This window comes from Cottoperca gobio, chromosome 16, assembly GCF_900634415.1.
Source record: "Cottoperca gobio chromosome 16, fCotGob3.1, whole genome shotgun sequence".
Taxonomy (NCBI): Eukaryota; Metazoa; Chordata; class Actinopteri; order Perciformes; family Bovichtidae; genus Cottoperca; species Cottoperca gobio.
In genome coordinates this window covers 23,632-45,377 of record NC_041370.1, presented here as the reverse complement: position 1 = coordinate 45,377, position 21,746 = coordinate 23,632, and the positions used below count along the sequence as shown (strand labels likewise).

Below are 21,746 nucleotides of genomic sequence, written 5' to 3'. Positions count from 1 at the left end.
TTACTCTCCTCTTCCTCCTTCGTTCTCCTTCTCCTCCTTCTCCTCCTCTTCCTCCTCCGTCTTCCCTCCTCCTCCTTCTCCTTCGCCTCCTCTTCCTACATTCTTCCTCCTCCTCCTTCTTCTCCTTCTCCGTCTCCTCCTCTTCCTCCTATCCGCCGTCTCCGCCTCCTCCGCCTCTCCGCCTCCGTCTCTTCTCCTCCTCTTCTCCTTCTCCTTCTCCTCCTTGCTCCTCCTCCTTCTCCTGCGCCTGCCGCCTTCGCCTTCCTTCCTCTCATCCTTCTCCGCTCCGTCTTCTCCTCCTTCTCCTCCGCCTGCTTCTCCGTCCCTTGCTCCTCCTCCTCCTGCGCCTCCTCCGCCATCTCCTTCTCCTCTTCCTTCTACCTTCTCCTTCTCCTCCTCCTCTTCCTTCTCCTCTCCTCCTCCTCCTCCCTCTCCGTCTCCTCTTCCTTCGCCGCTTCCCTCCTCCTTCTCCTCATCCTCCTTCTCCTTCTCCTCCTCCGCCTCCTCTTCCTTGCTCCCTCCTCTCCTCCTCCGCCCTCTCCTTCTCCTCCTCCTTCCCCTCCTCTTCCTCCTTCTCCTCCGCCTCTGCTCCCTTCTCCTCCTTCTCCTTTCCTCCTCCTTCTCCTCCTCCTCCTCTTTCCTTCTCCTCCTCTTTCGCTTTCTTCCGCTCCGCCCTTCTCCTCGGCTTCGCCGCCGTCTCCGCCTCCGCTTCCTTCTCCTCCTCCTTCTCCTTCTCCCCTCCGTCTCCTTCTCCTCCTCGGCCGTCCTCCTCCGGCTCCTCCGCCGTCGCCTCCTCCTCCTCCTTCTCCTCCTCCTCCTTCTCCTGCGCCGCCTCCTTCTCCTCCTCCGGCTCCGCCTCCGGCTTCTCCTCCTCCGTCTCCTCCTTTCCTTCTCCGCCGCCTTCCCTCCTTCGCCTCCTTCTCCTTCTCCTCCTCCTCCTTCTCCGGCGGCGCCTTCTCCGGCTCCCCTGCCGCCTCCTCCTCCTCCTCTCCTCCTCTCCGCCTCCGCCTCCCTCCTCCCCCTCCGCCCCGCTTTCCCGATTGCTTTCTGCCTAAAGATTTTTAATTTTAAGTCCTTCTTGAAACTCATTTGGGACATTTAACGCCGTTTCTACACCTGAACGGTAGTCAATCAGCACGTGATGGAATGCAGCACACAGACAAACCCAGCATTACCCCCTGGGGTACGAGGAGGCCCGGCTGGTATTACCGCTGTCCGTCTGAGACCTACTCCCCCCCCCCCTCCCCCCACGCAGACAGAGGGCATGCTGGGAGCAGTTAAATACCTTGTAGTCAGGAGGGATCATGAGCTCCGAAGCCAAACGCTGGGAACATTTTGTCACTGAGATAAGAAAGAAGAGAAAGTCTGAGAGTCAAAATTGAAAAGAGGAAAAGGAGGAGGGTTTGTGATTGGCTTACAGCGGGAGATAACGAGCTCATTATTCAACAAAGAAGAAGACAGATGACTTCTGATTGGCTGAGAATCATACGAGTGAAAAGTGAAGAAGAAGGAGAAGAACAAGAACAAGAACAAGGACAAGAAGAAGAAGTAAGAGAAGAAGAATGAGGAAAAGAAAGAAGAAGAAGGAAGAGGAGAAAAAGAAGAAGAAAGAGAAGAAGGAGGAGAAGAAGACGAAGAAGAAGATAAGGTCTCCGAAGAGAAGCAGACATCAGACTACGAAATCCAGATAGGATTATTCCTTCTCCTCCGAATCCTCCGAAGCTCATCACTTCTCCGAATGCTTCTTCTCCTCCTCCTTCTCTCCTCCTCCTCCTCATCCGCCTCCCCTCCTCCTCCTCCTCCCCCTCTTCTCCTCCTTCCCCGCCTTCTCCTCCTCCCTCCTCCTTCTCCTCCTCCTCCTTCTCCTCCTCCTTCCCTCCTCCTTTTCCTCCTTCTCCTCCTCCTTCCTCCTCCTCCTTCTCCTCCTCCTTCCCTCCTCTTTTCCTCCTCCTTCTCCTTCTCCTTCTCCTTCTCCTCCTCCTTCTTCTCCTTCTCCTCCTCCTCCCCATTCTTCTCCTCCCCCTACCCCTCCCCCTCCCCCTTCCCCTCCTCCTCCTTCCTCTCCTCCTCCTTCTTCCCCTCCCTCCGCCGCCTTCCTCTTCTCCCCTCCGCCTCACTCTCCGCCTTCTCTTTCCTCTCCTCCTCCTCCTCCTCCTCCTCCCTCTCCTCCTTCTTCTTCTCCTCCTCCTCCTTCTCCTCCTCCTCCTCCTCCCTCTCCTCCTTCTTCTTCTCCTCCTCCTTCTCCTCCTCCTCCTCCTCCTCCTCCTCCGCCCCCGTCTTCTCCTCCTCCCCTCCTTCTCCTCCTCCCCCTCCTCCTTCTCCTCCTCCTTCTCCTCCTCCGCCTTCCCCTCCTCCTTTTCCGCCTCCTTCTCCTTCTCCTTCTCCTTCTCCTCCTCCTCTTCTCCTTCTCCTCCCCCTCTCTCCTCCTCCTCCTCCCCCTTCCGCCCCCCCTCCTCCTCCCCTCCTCCTCCCTCCTCCTTCGCTCCTCCCCCTCCCCTCCTCCTTCTCCTCCTCCCCTCTTCTCCCCCTCCGCTCCTCCTCCTTCTCCTCCTCCCCTCCTTCTCCTCCTCCCCCTCCCCTCCTCTCTCCTGCTCCTCCTCTCCCCCTTCCCGGCGCCCAGAGAAAAGGAGAAGACGAAGGAGAAGAGAAGAAGACGAAGGAGAAGAAAAAGAAGAAGAAGAAGGTTTTTAAACGACAGCTGATCTCACTTTAAAGTCTGATGATATATTCCTGCACATGATTCAGGGTTTAAACAAAAAAATGTCGCTGAGAGTCTGAGAGATGCAAATTTAAAATATCCAAATGTTAAGATATCGACAGACGTTCTGCAGCTGAACGTCTGAAGAGAAAGATCTCAGACCTTCAAAGAGTGCAGGGTTCCTCTCATACCTGTCAACGCTCCCGTTTCTCCCGGGACTATCCCGTATTTTTAACCTTTCAAAACAAAAAAAGGCCTCATTAAAAAAAAGTGTAAAGTGTCCTCCGGTAGAGCAGGGGGCAGTATTATGTTTAACTTTAGCTGAAAAACGTTATCCGTCAGTAAACACACAGAAGAAGAGAACAGGAACAATAACACAGAAGAAGAGAACATATGAGAGTCACAGTGAACGGGAGAGAGATGGAGACGCAGCTGTACCTGCCAAACAAGTTAAAACTTTATATAAGTACAAATGAGAGGAGACCTTCTCTTATTTAATAAAAGCAGAGTCGGGACAACTCGTGCTTTTTGTAAAGTGTGCCATTCAGATGTTAGCATCGCACACGGCGGAATAAGTGTCCAAGCACAAGCACGAGGCACAAACACACACTGTCAATGACTTCATGTGTGACAAGAAGTGTGTCGGAGGCAGAACAAGAGACCAGAGCTGAGGGACAGATGTTGATGCTTTGTGCTAAACATAATGTCGCCTTCAGCTTCTGCTGTGATTTCAGTCGCAGTGTCGCGGACATATACAAAATACATAAATCTTATAAACATGTCTGTACAAGTAATACATACTTTAAATAAGCATGTATTTCCTGAATGTATATTTTATTTTGAAAGATATTGTGAACTACCTTGTGCTACAAACGTCGTGGGCAACCAACGCACACATGAAGGCGTACAAGAGCTTAGATGCTTCTAATGTCTTTGTTTCTGGCTGGGTTGGTAGTCTTCTTACCAAACCACTGAAAGATGACAGGGTGCTCGTCCATGCCCGTGTAGATCACTCTCAAAGAGCTCGAGATACACCGCTCACGCCGTGGTGTGTGAGTGAGAAGAGGTCGTACAGTGTTCGGGTATATCATAAGCACAAATGTTTAAAGTAAACATTGCAAACATAGCTTTAGCATGAGCTCTTACCAGATATAAAGTGGACGCCACACACACGGGTGAATTGTGCTTCTTCTTCTGTTGAATCCTCACGAGTTATGTTGCTAAACCAGCTGACGGCGTTCAGTAGACAGCAACTCATCCCTCTTTAGTGGATCGTTGTTTGTGATGTAGGAAATCTAAAGAAGCGTTTCTCTGGGTCACGAGTAGCGTTATGACCACAACTATACACTGCGCACATGGTTGGCATTTTCTTTCAATCTTAGACGTTTAAATACAAAGAAAATCACGAAGCGTTGCAGCAACTCACACGTGAACGGGCGCCGTCTTGGTTATGTATTCCAACCAACATGGCTGACTTACGGGTTGGGACGTAAGCGTGGCGTCACATGCACACGATCTATACCCGTCCCTTATGTGTTCACGTTTACATTACATGGGTGGGGGCTGGGGGGCTGAGAGCTGTTAAAATATGGGCGGAGTCCGCCAAAACGTTTCCCTTATTTTGAAATGACGTTGTCGACAGGTATGGTTCCTCTTCACAGAGAATAAAAAAACGTGATGTTTTAAAGGCTGTGCAAAGTGAAGCCCGGAGAATAGCGTGTGTCACTCATTTTCCTCGTCTCTTCTTCTGCGTGTGAATAAAAGGTAGGTCACAGGAAGGTGCACAGACCTGTCGTAGTCCTGGCAGATCTCGCCCACAGCCACCAGAGCCTTCAGGTACTCGTTGGGCTGGTACGGGTGGATGTAGTGCAGAGAGCAGCTGTTCCGAGGGTCTCCGTTAGACGCCGTGAAATCGATGGCTACCTGGAGACACGACAGCCAATAAGAGAGCAGCATCGGCATCAGAAAATTTACATTTAACCCTCACCCTTCTCGTGTTGAACATCAAGGACTACAAGAAGACATCAGAGAAAATGTATTTCTGCTAAAACTTTACAAGTTATAGAATAATGTGAAGAAAATAAACTATATTATTATATATTGTTATTATATATTATTATTATATATTGTTATTATATATTATTATTATCATTATTATTATTATATGTTGTTATTGTTTTAGGAAAGTTACAGTTCATCTACAGACTGTGTGAAAGGGAAGTGTGTGTGGATGGTGTGACACTTTAAATGAACATTAAACATGTAGAACAATCTATTCAACCCTTCCTGGTGACTGCAAGACTTCTGCAGTCACCAGGAAGTCAACAGAAACACAAACGATGATATGAAGGGTATGAATGTTTTTGTCTCGTGACCTCGACGGGCACTCGGAAGGCTAACACGCTAAAGTGGTTTCCAAAGTGGGGGGCGGTGCAGAGCTATTGCAGGTGGGGGGCAGCAAGGCTTGAGCCCTGATACCATAACATGGACAAGTTTGTGACAAGACTCTGAGGGGGGCTCGAAAATATTCTTATCTACAAAACGGGGGCTCTGCAGAAACAGTTTGGGATCCACTGCAATAAACTAAGACGGCGAGTACGGTAAACATTATATCTGCTAAACATTAGCATGTTAGCATTTAGCTCAAAGCAGCGCTGTGTCTGAGTACATTATATATATATATATATATATATATATATATATATATATATACTTCTAACTAATGGAAGCAACCGTCTGTGTTCATGTTCAAACACATGTTTGTATAAATCCTTTTGCTATATTCTGAAATATAGATGGTACATCAAAGATTAACGATGCTCTCCTAAAGTAAAGACGTGAAACATCCTGCAGACTGAGTTTCCTCTGGAGACGACATGAAGCAGCAAACAGCTGATTGGACGCCTCGCCGTCTCCTCCGGTTGTCACAGACTTTCTTTTCAAACCTTCAGAAAGTCGTAAGAATAGAAAGTGTCCCGCTGATTAAACATCCACATGTTGAGCGGCGTGGACACGTGTTAACAGGAAGTACATGTTGCTGTTATCACGGTTTAACAACAGAGGTGTATCCCAGTAATATCTACAAACGTCTCTGTACTGGTCACGTCCCAGTGAGGCTGCTGCCATGGTTACCGTCTCCATGGTGACATCAGAAATGTTCTCCCGACAGGAAAGTGTGTGTGTGTGTGTGTGTGTGTGTGTGTGTGTGTGTGTGTGTGTGCTCACTGTAAACTGGATCTGACAGCCTCCCATGATGTAATCCAGGAAGGAGTGCATCTTGATGATCTGCAGATAAAAACAAACCCGTGCACATGAATAATTCATATTTTAATGTGTGTGTGACGTCACACGTGCATCAGCTGATTCATTCATAATAAATCTGTCCAGTTTCTGAGCTGCCATCAAACACATGTGTACGATGGCTGCAGCCTTCAAATAAAACATTTAAATAAATATATGTGTATGAATGTTTGTAAGTCTGTGTGAAGAGACTCCTAACAAAGAAATCCATAATGATAACTACACACTGCAGCTGTAACTGTGCGTGCGTGCGTGTGTGTGTGTGTGTGTGTGTGTGTGTGTGTGTGTGTGTGTGTCATTTACACATCCGAGTGATAAAGGAAATGTTAGAAGTTAAAGGAGCTCAGCACCTTTAAGTCCTAAGTTAAAGTGCTCTACTGCTCTACAGCAGAATGAGCTGATGCTTTACAACAGAGGCCTGAAGTCAGGAGACCCCTGGACCAGGAGCTCCTGCAGCTTGTGTAATGTGAGCTGTTGTGTGTTCAGGGAACATGTCTGTGCTCTGACAGACTCGAGGATCTTAATCTGCAGCTGATGTTCGCTGCTCTCGTTCTGTCATCTCAACACTAACTCGTCCCGCTTTAAAAACATTCGTTTCATCCCCTTCGTTTCCCGGCCGCCACTCAAACTCCTCATCCATCAAGTGTAAATGAGCAGCGCAGGTCTCGTGTCGTGTTGTGCTACATTCTGTCTGCCGGTAACTAGTTCTGAAGCGGGAGCTCTTCACGTGTCGAGTGTCATCGGACTAAATGTTCTGAGGCTTTCAGTCGCAGGTTCCCCAGACGTCACGTCTTCATCAGGATGCAAAATGACTTCAGTGTGCCGGCCCTAAAGCAGGCATCTTCAGAGTGCACCAGATACATCTCATAAATATTTACATATAGTAATAATAATAATAATATATATGTGTGTATATATACATATATATATATATATATATATATATATATATATATATATATATATATATATATATATATATATATATATATATATATATATATATATATATATGTATATATACATATATACACACATATGGAAATTTGTATATATGACATTTATTCTTTCCTTTGTTGCTTTTATGTCCGCCTTGCTCGCTTCAATAAGTGCAATATAAATAACCTTTATTATTATTATTGATGATACACAATATGAGACGATCTTGCGTTAAATATTACAAACGCAAAGAAAATTGGGATTTTCTCCAAAACGTTTGTGTTCAGCATCAGGCGTTTCCCATCATGCCCTGCGTCTTGCAGCTGCGCTTCTAAAAACTGCACTCATTGTGGCCCAGTGTGTGCAAGTGGAACACAAACGTAACAGCATGCACATTAAACGTGTTGCACGGCTGTCTGTCCGTCCCACAATGCACCGCTCCTCCCTCCCTTCACTGGTCTTCTGTTGTAACGAGAGATGGACTGATATCGCAGAAAGGAGTTTTCATTCTTTTGCTGAAAAAAATTGTTATTTCACTGTTTTTCTTTCTAAGAAAGAACAGTGGCCTAAAGTCAGAGCCCTGTGGCACTCCACATGGTATATTTAAAACTAACACATATCTTATTGCTGTTTGGTGTTGTTTAAATTGTGTTTGTCAATATTTGCTGCTGTGTTTGTTTTATTATTCCAGGTTTGATTTTTGCTACAAACCAAACTGACCTCTCGCCTGTCAGATTTCCCAGCAGCACTTGAACTCACCTTGCACTGGTTGAGAATGATGATCCCAGAGTTCCTGTAAGTCTTCTTCTTGGTTTTGTATTTGGGATTCATGCACGGCCACTGCACCTGAAACACACAAACACACAGAACATTTATTTACGTTTCACGAGACAGACGAAGGTCGTTCAGTCTTCACATTTCAACCGGCACGATTTCAGAGGAATGTGTTCTGGTACATTAGAAAGAAAATACAAATCCTAGAAGTTATGAAGTGCTTAGTGTTATTGTGTTAAGTGAATGGAAACATGTGACAAGGGGACGTATGTCACATGTTTCACCTGAACGCTAGCAAAGTGGGCTAACAAGCACCAACGCGATATTTGACTGACGGAGACAAAATTCTACTAAAAACACAAGAAACAGCTGCATGAATATGATTGGATGTTACTGGTCAGCTGGCAGCCAAACCTGATAAATATTTACAGAAAAGAGCAGCTGAATACCAACCAGTGTGTCTGTCTGTCTGTCTGTCTGTGTGTGTGTGTGTGTGTGTGTTTATGTGTGTGTGTGTGTGTCTGTGTGTGTGTGTGTGTGTGTGTGTGTGTGTGTGTGTGTGTGTGTCTCACAGTGATAATCTGTCTCTACCTGAGGAGACGATTAGTCTCAGGTGATTTCAAAATAAAAGCCTCCAGCAGCTATGATAGTGATAATGATAATAATAATACTAATAATAATAATAATAATAATAATAATAATAATAATAATAATAATAATAATAATAATAATAATAATATAACATTGGGTTATAATCAGAGCATGACTACATTAACACAGCTGGAGGACTTTGTATCTCTGAGTATCTGCACCCTGTAACATGTATTCATAGGAAAAATAAATTATATTTAATGCCTAAAGAAATGAATAAGAATGAGATTTCTGCTCGATGTGGAGTAGATGAAGTCTGGAAGCTTTATATGATATTTGTATGATGCCAACATTTAGTGCAGTTTTTATCTATTTATGTTTGAATTCATATTTTAAACAGGAATGTAGGACGCTGTAATGTTAGTAAAGCAGATGTGAGTAGAGAAGGCTGTCATGTGTAATACAGGCCTGGAATTTAATTTGAGTAAAGTATTTCTGATTTGTCTAATAATCAGGATATAGATTATTAGTCCACAGCAGGATCCTGTGTCGTCCTGTGGATGTCAGAAATACATCTCGTGTTGAGAGAGGAAAGCTCAGACAGTTAACCACGACTCTCTCTGACTCCATTACATGTGACTGTGGCGCCGACGCAGCACTTCAGACTCTTATTGTGGCGGGATGGATGGACGGAGGAGGATGAGGGGAGGGCTCTCCTGAGGCTCCAGCCCCGAGGGATTCTTGTTTCTGAGGAGGAGGCCAATAAATAAAAGCTGAACAGAAGAAGAAGAGGGGGGGTGCTGCTCTTATTGGTCCTCCTGCTCTGCTGGATCACAGCAGGAAGTAGCAGTTCATATACGGTTTGCAGGGTTTATTTGTGAGTTCGCACACGAAGCGCCGGCACACTTGTAGGAACCTTTAACATCTGGGTTCCTCACACACACACACACACACACACACACACACACACACACACACACACACACACACTAATGATATTACACTAAAGATATTAGCTGTTAGTCTGTTAGCTTGATTTTGCAAATGAAAAGGGACAGTTTTGCACCAAATGTCTTCATATTACTTATTTAACTACGAGCAGATATCGCAGCAGTTCAAGGTGTATCTGTGTTTGTTTGTGCAAGTTTAGCAGCAGCACAATCCTTGAGTGAAGTCGCCCGTCAGTGTCTTTGTCTTCACATCTCACATGGCAGTATGGAGAATCCATCCAATAAAAGATGCTTTCATCACCTCCTGTGTTCAGCCTCACATATTTTATTCACGTGTTTGGGAAGAGAAGGAGACGAGGGACAGCGTCTCCGAGGATCATTACAGTGAAAGTATCCAAGTCCTCGTCACTGATAATAAGACAGCTGAGAGCTGCTGAACACTGTTCGTGTGTTTCCAGCCGTGTGTTGTCATCTGCAGGGAGTTCCACAGAAAACACACAACCTGAGCGTTAGGAGACAGAACGCCGTTAACGGAGAGAAATTTAATTAGCGTCTGCCACATTTTCTGTCCGACAGCTCGTCTTCTCGACAGCTGCGTCTTCATTAGCTCTGCCTCCGCCGTGCCGGGTAATTACATCACACCGTCTGTCTACATAAACTGCCCCAAAGGTGCGTTTATAAAGGGCGGTCATGGTGCTAATTGGCATTTAAATGCATTCCTGGAGTTGCAGGATCTGACGGAGATCAGGTCATGTCTTCTTAAACCTCTCAGGGTTAACGTCTGCTGCTAGCTGGGGTTTGCAGCCACATTAGTGACGAAGCTCCAAGGAGGAAGACGCCGGTCAAACGTCAACTGCTACTCTATTCTACTCTAGGCGACTCACACACACACACACACACACACACACACACACACACACACACTGTGTGTATCGTGGGAGTTTTGGAGGATGTAGCAGTGAACTCCTCCACATAGTGGAAGACTTACAATAAACATATAATAAGTTTGCATGTTATTTGGTCACGTCAGCTGTTTATGGATTTTTCATGCTGTAGCCTCTGTAGCCTCGTTAGTGAAGCTTCAAATGTGAAAGACTTCCAGAGGACGAGTTGTCCCTTTAACACGAGTTGTCCCTTTAACACGAGTTGTCCCTTTAACACGTGTTGTCCCTTTAACACGAGTTGTCCCTTTAACACGAGTTGTCCATTTAACACGAGTTGTCCAGTTAACACGAGTTGTCCCTTTAACACGTGTTGTCCATTTAACACGAGTTGTCCCTTTAACACATGTTGTCCCTTTAAGACAGAGTGTTGGACTTCTGCTCATTTATCCTAAAGTAGAAATATAAATGTATGTGTCCCCTGTCTCCTGTCTCCTGTCTCCTGTTCGCTGTCTCCTATTCCCTATCTCCTGTCTCCTATCTCCTGTTCCCTGTCTCTTGTCTCCTGTCCCCCCTGAGTCTGTCCCGCTCAGAGAAATGAGACAACTAAACTAAACTAAAATACTTTCTCTCAAGTCGACTTTAAGGTTTTTATGTCAGATCCAAATATTGTTCTTTTTCCTACATGTTATAGTTACTAGTTTTAATATTAATTTATTTGACATGTGATGACAGGAGAATTCACGTGAACGCCTCCTGAAGTTGGAACAACACCTCTGGAACAGAGTCCATGTTACAACCACACGTTCCTTTAGGAAGTGGTCTCCGGAGGCAGAGGAGGCTCTGAGAGACTGTTTTGAGTCTACTGACTGGAGCGTCATGCAAGAGCCACATGGTGAGGACATTGAGGGAGTGTCGCACTGTATCACTGACTACCTAAACTTCTGTATGGATGTTGTGGTTCCCATAAAAACTGTACTCTGCTTCTCTAACAACAAACCCTGGATCACCAGCAATGTCAAGGACATCCTTAACAGGAAGAAGAGGGCATTCAAGGAGGGAGACCTGGAAGAGCTGAAGCGCGTGTAGGGGGAGCTCAAGGTTCAACTGAGAGAGGCAAAGGAGGAATATACAAGGAAAGAAGAGCAGAAGCTGCGGGACAACAACATGAGGGAGGTCTGGGACGGCATGAAAACCATCACTGCTGCAAGAAGAAGGGCAGCAACACAACAGAAGGGGACGCAAACCAGCTCAACCTTTTCTACAACAGGTTTGATAGCCCAGCTGTTGCAGCCAGGAGCTCCCCACCCAGCACCTCCCTACACACCCCCGCCCCTGCCCTCACCTCCCCCAACACCGACACCCCAGCTGCCTCCAGAGACCACCCTCTCCCCATCATCCCCATTGATAATGTAACACCCCTCCCCCCCACCATCACCAAAGATCAGGTGAGCAGAGAGCTGAAGAGACTGCGTCCCAGTAAAGCAGCTGGACCGGACGGAGTGTGTCCAAGGATGCTAAAGGCCTGTTCTGCTGAACTCAGGGAGCCCCTTCAGTGTATGTTCAACCTGAGCTGGCGGCTGGGGAGGGTCCCAGTTCTCTGGAAGACTTCATGTCTCATCCCTGTCCCCAAAAAGAAACACCCTAGGGAACCAGATGACTTCCGGCCGGTTGCACTGACATCACACATGATGAAGACCCTGGAGCGGCTGTTGCTCCATCACCTCAGTCCCCAGGTCCACATGCACAAGATCCTCTGCAGTTCGCATACTAGGTGAAGGTGGGCGTGGATGACTCCATCCTCTATCTGTTACACAGGGCTTACTCTCATCTGGACAAGGGGAGTGGCGCGGTGAGAAGGATGTTCTTTGATTTCTCCAGCGCCTTTAACACCATCCAGCCCCTACTCCTGAGAGATAAGCTGACAGGGATGAGGGTGGACTCACATCCAGTGAGATGGATCACGGACTACCTCACAGAGAGACCACAGTACGTCAGGCTGAAAGGCTGCACGTCCGACACTGTGGTCAGCAGCACTGGAGCACCACAGGGCACAGTACTCTCCCCTGTCTTGTTCACCCTCTACACCTCTGACTTCCAGCACAACTCTGAGCTCTGCCACGTGCAGAAACACTGATGACACTGTGATCGTCGGCTGGGTCAGGAATGGACAAGAGGGGGAGGACAGGAGCCTGGTGGAGGATTTTGTGAGGTGGTCCAAGTCAAACCATCTGCAGCTGAACACCTCCAAGACCAAGGAGATGGTGGTAGATTTCCGAAGGATCAGGCCACACCTGCAACCTGTGTCCATCGAGGGGGTCGACGTGGAGGTGGTCAGGTCCTACAAATATCTGGGCCTGCAGCTGGACGACAAGCTGGACTGGACGGCAAATATGGACACTCTTCATAAGAAAGGGCAGAGTCGTCTGTACTTCCTGAGAAGGCTGAGGTCCTTTAAAATCTGCAAAAAACTACTGTTGATGTTCTACTAGTCTGTGGTGGCCAGCGCTCTCTTCTATGCTGTGGTGTGTTGGGGAGGAAGCAACAAGAAGAGGGACGCAGGGCGGCTGGACAGACTGGTGAGGAGGGCTGGCTCTGTAGTGGGCACAGAGCTGGACTCCCTGGTGACAGTAGCAGAGAGAAGGACCCTTGATAAACTGTCATCCATCATGGACAACGCCCACCACCCTCTGCACAGCACATTCACCCGGCAGAGGAGCGTGTTCAGTGGCAGACTGCTGTCCCTGTCCTGCTCCACAGACAGGCTCAAGAACTATTTTGTCCCCCTGGCCATAAGACTGTACAACTCCTCTTGGTGATGGCAGGGGGATTCAGATTCAGATTCAATTCAATTTCAAATCACAACAACCTGTACTTTCACTTTCACTTTGTATTTATAACAGTTTTATTGTATTTCTAGCATTTATCACTTTATCACTTAATTTTGCTTTTCTTATTTTAAATTTACATTTGTAATGGCGGGAGGGGGGGGGTAGATGGGTAATTGTTTAATTGTGTAAATGTTTTAAGCTACTGGATGCCTGAATTTCCCTCGGGATAAATAAAGTATCTATCAATCAATCTATCTATGTTGTTTCCACCTTAGAACGACTTCCCAACTCGGGAAATGGGACCACCAGAGGAGCACCTGAACGCAATTCAAAACAAGTAAGGTTTGTTGTTGCTGAGCAGCATCTCGTCCTACCTGCCGTCCGTCGATGGCGCCTCTCATCTCTTTGAACGTGGCCTCGAACTCTCCGATGTAGTCGTGTTTCCCGTTTGAGTCCCAGTCCCACACGGTGCACTGAGAGGACGGGACAAACAGAAATACAGAGTCCTGAACCTTCAGCACAAAGGGATCCCAGTACAATAACATCAAATGTCTGATGATCATCTCGAAGTTCATGAATCTTCTGTGTGGATCAGAAACAAATGATGTTTCACAAACGAATGAAAAAGATGTTTCTGTTCGAAGATCAGTGAAACCGTCTCATACTTCATATGTGTGGATGGTCTTCTTCATAAACACGTGTTATTTTGTTTTGTGCACTTTATTTTACCGGTATTTTCCTACAGCTGTGACAATTTTTTCGCAACGTCCAACACTTTCTTTTGTTCGTACGTTAAATAGGAACTCTGCTTGCGGTTCGCATTTTAACCTCAAAGAGGAAAGTGTTTAACCAGCTTCTGTTTCAGCGCTGCTTTGAGGAAAACTGAAGTGGTTTTGTCACAGCTGATTTATAATCATCGTGTAAAGAAACATGTTGACGTCATGTTTTCAGCTAAACTTCGCAGGTTAACTTCAACTCTAAAGTTTCACTCTGTTGGCTCAAAACTTCTCCTGAACTTCGGTGTTTTAGTCGTGCGATCGGTGAAGACTTCATCACAAATAGTATAAAATACTCGACGACATTATGCAAAAATATTGTCGGAAATATTCAAAGGAAACTAACTTTGCAGATTGTTCGTAGCTATACGTACAATAAGTAACGCACTGTGCACATCCATATCGAGTCCACGTAAATGAACCAGGAAGTACGTGTTCCATCCTCCGCAGTTATTTTACCACAAACCACAATCTTTTCCTAAACCCAACCAGAAGGTTTCCTGTGAAGAACTGGGTGGTGATGGCCTGGTGGTCTAGTGGTACACCTTCCAAACAGAACACCAGATGGTTGTGAATTCAATACCAGGCTGCCACCATTGAACCCCTGAGCAAGGTACTTAACCCTGAGTTGCTCCGGGGAGACTGTCCCTGTACTTAGTTCAATGTAAGTTGCTCTGCTAAATGACCTGTAATAAAATGAAGAAGGAAGTTTATTTTGAAAAGACTGTTCACATGTAATTGTGTTGCTGGACACCAAATCATTCTTTCTGAATCTATCTTTGTATGTTTGTATGTTTGTATGAGGATATGTTGAACTACAGAACAAGTTTCTTCACTAACGTTAGTTATTGTTAGTAAGTGTTAGTAAGTGTCTGGTTTATTTCTCCAGGAGCAGAGACTTAACTTGGCTGGTTGTTATCGGATGAAGTGAAACATTTTCAGTCTCACTTTTGTTGAACTAATGTTTATAACCTAAATAAAGTCGTGCTGGACGCTCGTCCACACGAGTCACGCAGGAAGCTGAGACACAGGCAGTGAATAAATGAGAGAAGACTGAATCCAGGACAGCTCGACAGAGTGCATGAAAAATAGATCGGAGGACTTGAAGAAGAACGCTGACAAACTCAGAGCGAGAGGAAGACCAGGGTCTCATGAATTTACAGAACACACACACACACACACACACACACACACACACACACACACACGCACACGCACACACACACACTTGCTCCAGTTCTCATTTCAGTCTGTTGATTTTACATTTTCATATATTCATGCAGGAGCTTCAGTGAGCAAGTGGACCATTTATTGTGTGTGTGTGTGTGTGTGTGTGTGTGTGTGTGTGTGTGTGTGTGTGTGTCATAAATCCTGAACTGTGATGCCGACAAGTGAAATGCATGAATTTGTTTTCCAATATGTAAAAATATCTCCATTTAAAGTTGCTCATGAATTCTTGAATGCAAAGTGGAGCCTGCAGGGGGCGCTGCACCAGCATTCAATGATTTAATGGGGTTTGTTGGGATTCGATGGCGATGTATCATCTGTTATATTCCACATGTGTATCTGTAACACAGCTGACGGTTTTATTCATGTGTTCATATGTTGCATTGAATCTTCAATGTTGGATTAATGAACTAGATGTAATAAAAATAGTTTATACACATTTTGCAGCAGCTTGCTGATGAAAAGATGATGAAGAGACGTGATGATGACGATGTTTCTCTCTCGTTAAGGTCGAGAAGAGTCGATGACATGGAGTGTGGGAGAAGGTGTGTGATTATTTGTGTGTTTGAATACATCACTGGTGAAAGTGACCAATGACCTTCTAATGGCATCAGACAAAGGACTTGTCTCTGCTCTTGTCTTGTTAGACCTCAGTGCTGCTTTCCACACTGTTGATCAGGACATTCTACTACAGAGACTGGAACATTGTGTTGGCATAAAAGGAACCGCACTAAGCTGGTTCAAGTCCTATTTATCTGAGCGATCTCAATTTGTACTTGTTAACGATAAATCCTCCATGACAGCCAAAGTCAGTCTTGGAGTTCCGCAGGGTTCTGTACTTGGACCGATTCTATTCACCTTATATATGCTTCCTTTGGGCAATATTATAAGGAACCACTCTATAAACTTTCATTGTTATGCGGATGATACCCAATTATATCTATCAATTAAACCAGATGAAACCAATCAATTGGCTAAACTTCAAGCCTTAAGGACATAAAAACTCTGATGTTCTGCAACTTCTTGATGTTAAACACAGACAAAACTGAAGTTATTATACTTGGCCCTAAACGCCTCCGAAACGCATTTTCTAATGACATAGAAGCTCTGGATGGCATTAACTTGGCCTCCAGCACCACTGTAAGGAATCTTGGCGTCATCTTTGATTAAGATCTGTCGTTTAACTCCCACATAAAACAAATCTCAAGGACTGCCTTCTTTCATCTACGTAACATTGCAAAAATAACATCCTGTCTCAAAATGATGCAGAAAAACTAGTCCATGCATTTGTTACTTCAAGGCTGGATTACTGCAACTCATTGTTATCAGGTTGTCCCAAAAAGTCGCTTAAGACTCTTCAGTTGATCCAAAATGCAGCGGCACGTGTATTGACAAGAACAAGGAAACGGGATCATATTACTCCTGTATTAGCTGCTCTGCACTGGCTCCCGGTAAAATACAGAATAGAATTCAAAATCCTTCTCCTGACTTACAAAGCAATTAATGGTCAGGCTCCAGCATATCTTAAAGATCTCATAGTACCTTATAAACCAACTAGAGCATTGTGTTCCCAGACTGCAGGGTTACTTGTAGTTCCTAGAGTCTCTAAGAGTGCAATGGGAGCCAGAGCCTTCAGCTATCAAGCTCCTCTCTAGGGAGGCAGGCAGACACACTCTCCACATTTAAGAGCAGGCTAAAGACTTTCCTTTTTAATAAAGCTTATAGTTAGGGCTGGCTCAGGCTTGCCTTTGATCAGCCCCTAGTTATGCTGTTATAGGCTTAGACTGCCAGGGGACACCTCACTGCTCTCTTCCTTCTCTTCCTCTCTCCTCCTCTCCCTCTCTTCTTCTCCCTCTCTATCTGTATTTATGTAAATATATGTTACTAACTCATCATCCGGGGCATCATCCCCGGAGTGTCTGTCTCTCATGTGGCAGGTTGCCACTGATAAAGTTTACATCAGGATCAGGAATCGTGGCTGCGCCTGCAGCCCTGGTCCTGCTGGACACCGGGAAGCCTTTTTGACATTATCCTGGATTCATCCATACTTTCTCTTTTTTGATCACACCATCAGTTCTGTCACATGGATATTGTATTTGTACTATGTTGTTTATCCTGTACACACAACATCTATTGCACGTCTGTTCGTCCTGGGAGAGGGATCCCTCCTCAGTCTCTCCCTGAGGTTTCTTCCATTTTTCCCCCTTTAATTATGGGGTTTCTTTTAGGAAGTTTTTCCTTGCGCGATGCGAGGGTCTAAGGACAGAGGGTCTAAGAACAGAGGGTGTAAGGACAGAGGGTCTAAGGACAGAGGGTCTAAAGACAGAGGGTCTAATGACATAGGGTCTAAGGACAGAGGGTCTAATGACAGAGGGTCTAAGGACAGAGGGTCTAAGGACAGAGGGTCTAAGGACAGAGGGTGTCGTATCCTGTACAGTCTCTAAACACTGAGACAAATGTGTAATTTGTGATATTGGGCTATATACAGTTAGGCCCATAAATATTTGGACATTGACACAATTTTCATCACTTTGGCTCTGTACACGACCACAATGGACTTGAAATTAAACAATCAATATGTGCTTTAAGTGCAGACTTTCAGCTTTAATTTGAGGGTATTTACATCCAAATCAGATGAATGGTGGAGGAATTACAACACATTGTATACGTGGTATCCCCTTTTTAAAGGACCAAAAGTAATTGGACAAAGTAACATAATCATAAATCACATAAGTCAGTTTTAATATTTGGTTGCAAATCCTTTGCAGTCAATGACAGCCTGAAGTCTGGAACCCATAGACATCAGCAGACGTTGGGTTTGGTCCCTGGTGATGCTCTGCCAGGCCTCTATTGCAGCTGTCTTCACTTCCTGCTCATCCTTTGGGCAGTTTCCCTTCAGTTTTGTCTTCAGCAAGTGAAATGCATGCTCAATTGGATTCAGGTCAGGTGATTGACTTTGCCTTAAAAATCTATTTGGTTGCTTTCCCAGTATGCTTTGGGTCATTGTCCATCTGCACTGTGAAGCGCCGTCCAATGAGTTCTGAAGCATTTGGCTGAATATGTGCAGATAATATTGCCCGAAACACAGAGTTCATCCTGCTGTTTTTGTCAGCAGTCACATCATCAATAAATACAAGAACCAGTTCCATTGGCAGCCATACATGCCCACGCCATAACACGACCACCACCATGCTTCACTGATGAGGTGGTGTGCTCTGGATCATGAGCAGTTCCTTCCCTTCTCCATACTCTTCTCTTCCCATTATTCTGATATAAGTTGATCTTTGTCTCATCTGTCCAAAGGATGTTGTTCCAGAACTTTACAGGCTTTTTTAGATGCGTTTTAGCAAACTCTAATCTCGTCTTCCTGTTTTTGAGGCTCACCAATGGTTGACATGGTGTGGTGAACCCTCTGTATTTACTCTGGTGAAGTCTTCTCTTCATTGTTGACTTTGACACAGATACACCTACCTCCTGGAGAGGATTCTTGATCTGGCCAACTGTTGTGAAGGGCTTTTTATTCACCAGGAGAAGAATTATTCTGTCATCCACCACAGTCGTCTTCCGTGGTCTTCAAGATCTTTTGGTGTTGCTGAGCTCACCAGTGCGTTCTTTCTTTTTAAGAATGTACCAAACAGTTTATTTGGCCACACCTAATGTTTTTGCTGTTTCTCTGATGGGTTTGTTTTGATGTTTCAGCCTAATGATGTCCTGCTTCACTGATAGTGACAGCTCTTTAGACTTCATATTGAGAGTTGACCTCAACACATTCCAAAAGCAAATACCACACTTGAAATGAACTCTAGACCTTTTATCTGCTCCTTGTAAATGAACTAACGAGGAAATAACACACACCTGGCCATGGAACAGATGAACAGCCAATTGTCCAATTACTTTTGGTCCCTTAAAAAGGGGATACCACGTATACAATGTGTTGTAATTCCTCCACCATTCATCTGATTTGGATGTAAATACCCTCAAATTAAAGCTGGAAGTCTGCACTTAAAGTACATATTGAGTGTGTAATTTCAAGTCCATTGTAGTCGTGTACAGAGCCAACATGATGAACATTGTGTCAATGTCCAAATATTTATGGGCCTAACTGTAAATACATTTGATTTGATTTGTGAGATGTGTGTATCTGTGTGTGTGATCGTTAATCTGAGCATCATGACGGTAGCAGCAGTGATGGAACCTTCTTCTTCTTCTCTCCGCGAGTCTTCTCACACGTTAACAGACCCGTCAGGGTTTAAAGTGAGAAAAACATCTTCAGTTTTCTACCTGAGAGGAAACACACAGAGACTTTTAATGAGCTGTCACACACACAGCTTCATCCCTGCAGCTCACAGGAAAGAATTTAAACTTAATTAGCAGCTCGGAGGCAGAACAAAGCTTTTCAACGTCAATTTCCCTTAAAACAAGCTTTTTATTTTTAAACAACGAAGATCTGATGGGAAATAACGTCTGTAGGTCAGAGGGTCGAGGTGTGTGTGCGTGCGTGTCTGCGTGTGTGTGTGCGTGCGTGCGTGTGTGTGCGTGTGCGTGCGTGTGTGCGTACGTGTGTGTGTACCTGCAGCTTGCGTTCGTGGTCTCCACTGCAGAGCGAGTTGAGAGAAACTTTGAATGTTTTCCACACCGGGTTCAGATTATTCATCACCGTCTGAGAGAGAAAACATGAAACGTGTGAATTCATGTTTTTAAGATTGTTGATTTTCTTTTACGTTTACAAGGATTCAGAGAACATTTCTTAAAAAGTCTTTGTTTTTTTGATAAAGCTTATAGTTAGGGCTGGCTCAGGTTTGCCCTGGATCAGCCCCTAGTTATGCTGCTATAGGCGTAGACTGCCGGGGGACACCTCCCTGCTCTCCTTCTCTCCCTCTCTCCTCCCCTCCCTCTCTTCTTCTCCCTCTCTATCTGTATGTATTTATGTAAATGTATGTTACTAACTCATCATCCGGGGCATCATCCCCAGAGTTTCTGTGTCTCTCATGTGGCAGGTTGCCACTGATAAAGTTTACGTCAGGATCATGAATCGTGGCTGCGCCTGCTGACCTGGTCCTGCTGGACACCTGGAAGCCTTATTGACATTTTCCTGGATTCATCCAAACTTTCTCTTTTTCAACACAACATCATTTCTGTCAAATGTTGTATTTGTACTATGTTGTTTATCCTGTACACACAACATCTATTGCATGTCTGTGCGTTCTGGGAGAGGGATCCCTCCTCAGTCTCTCCCTGAGGTTTCTAACATTTTTCCCCTTTAATTATGGGGTTTCTTTTAGGAAGTTTTTCCTTGCGCGATGCGAGGGTCTAAGGACAGAGGGTCTAAGGACAGAGGGTCTAAGGACAGAGGGTCTAAGGCAGGGGTGTCAAACTCATTTTAGTTCAGGGGCCACATGCAGCCCAATTTGATCTCAAGTGGGCCGGACCAGTAAAATCATATCATAATAACCTGTAAATAACGACAACTCCAAATGCTCCCCTTTGTTTTAGTACAAAAAAGTACAAGTACATTCTGAAAATATTCACATTTAATTAATTATTAGCAAGTTCAACAATATTATGCCTCAGTTTATCATTTGCACATGTGTACAACATACACATCACAGTGTGTCTACAAAGGCACAACACATTTAGTCACAGGAACTTAACAATATAGTATTTTACTTTATGATCAAGCTATAGAAATTATTTTTAAATGTACATTCATTTCCACATCTGTGTAGTAATCATGATCACCTGAACTGACACCACACCACACAAACTAAAGTGGGAACGATTAAGGAAGAAGGTTAAGTTATCCGCCTGCCTTGTAAATGTATACATAAAAAATACATAAAGGTTCTGGCTCTTTGTACTGAAGCTGCTGACTGACATTATATGTCACAATGTTCAATGTCTTAAAATATTTCCAAAGTAAGTATTAATTTTCACAGAAATATATTGTTCATGGTGCAAAAGTGTCTGAAGCAGCATTTGCAATTAGTGCAGTATGGCAGGCTATAGGTAACGTCTTCATCACTGAGAAGGCTGTCAAACTGACAGATTCAGACCTCTGGCTCGGATGAAATTAACAGTTCGGAAAACCACTGCCATGACGTTATCCATTTTTAATGACTTGCAACACAATGCTTCCTGGCGCAAAATACAGTGAAATGTCCAAAAACCATATCCTCCATTTGCAGCCTGTACTTTCTCTCTGAATTTTGTCACAACACCTGCTTTTGCCCCGATCATTGATGGCGCATCATCTGTAGCCACGCTAACAGCACGGGCCCAGTCCACTCCGACCCGGTCCAGCGCTCCAACGAGAGCGTTGAAAATGTAATTTGCTGTTGTGGTGTCCGTCATAGGCACCAACTCAAGGAACTCCTCGGTGACGGTCAAAGTCTCATCAACAGCACGAATGAATATGGCCGGTTGAGCAACATCCGAAATGTCCATGCTCTCATCAATTGCAACCGAAAATGCAACAAATGACTTGACTTTGTTCTTCATCTGGCTGTTTAACTCTGCTGAAAGATCTGAAATCCTATCTGTCACAGTGTTTCTCGTCTGTATTTTTCTCCATGATGAGTCTCATAGTGGCGCCGAATATTATATTCTTTGAGCACTGAAACCTGCCGCGAACACACCGAGCACACAGCTTTCCCACTCACCTCTGTGAATAAATAGGAAACGCTCCATTTTTCTTGGAAAACTCTTCACTCCGTGTCCACTTTTCTCCTTTTTTGACAAAGACATTTTGGGTAATGACGGTGCCACAAAGTGTAATGTTG

At 44.9% G+C, this 21,746-nt stretch overlaps 1 protein-coding gene across 1 annotated transcript in view; it reads right to left on the bottom strand.

Annotated features, from left to right (window-relative positions):
- cpne4a (copine IVa) overlaps nucleotides 1-21,746 on the bottom strand; it is a 55,425-nt gene that overhangs the window by 14,002 nt on the left and 19,677 nt on the right. The window contains 7 exon segments of the mRNA XM_029451460.1: nucleotides 1,286-1,306; nucleotides 1,308-1,341; nucleotides 4,488-4,621; nucleotides 5,924-5,983; nucleotides 7,697-7,783; nucleotides 13,339-13,437; nucleotides 19,538-19,627. Of these exon segments, the coding sequence (XP_029307320.1) occupies nucleotides 1,286-1,306; nucleotides 1,308-1,341; nucleotides 4,488-4,621; nucleotides 5,924-5,983; nucleotides 7,697-7,783; nucleotides 13,339-13,437; nucleotides 19,538-19,627 (525 nt within the window).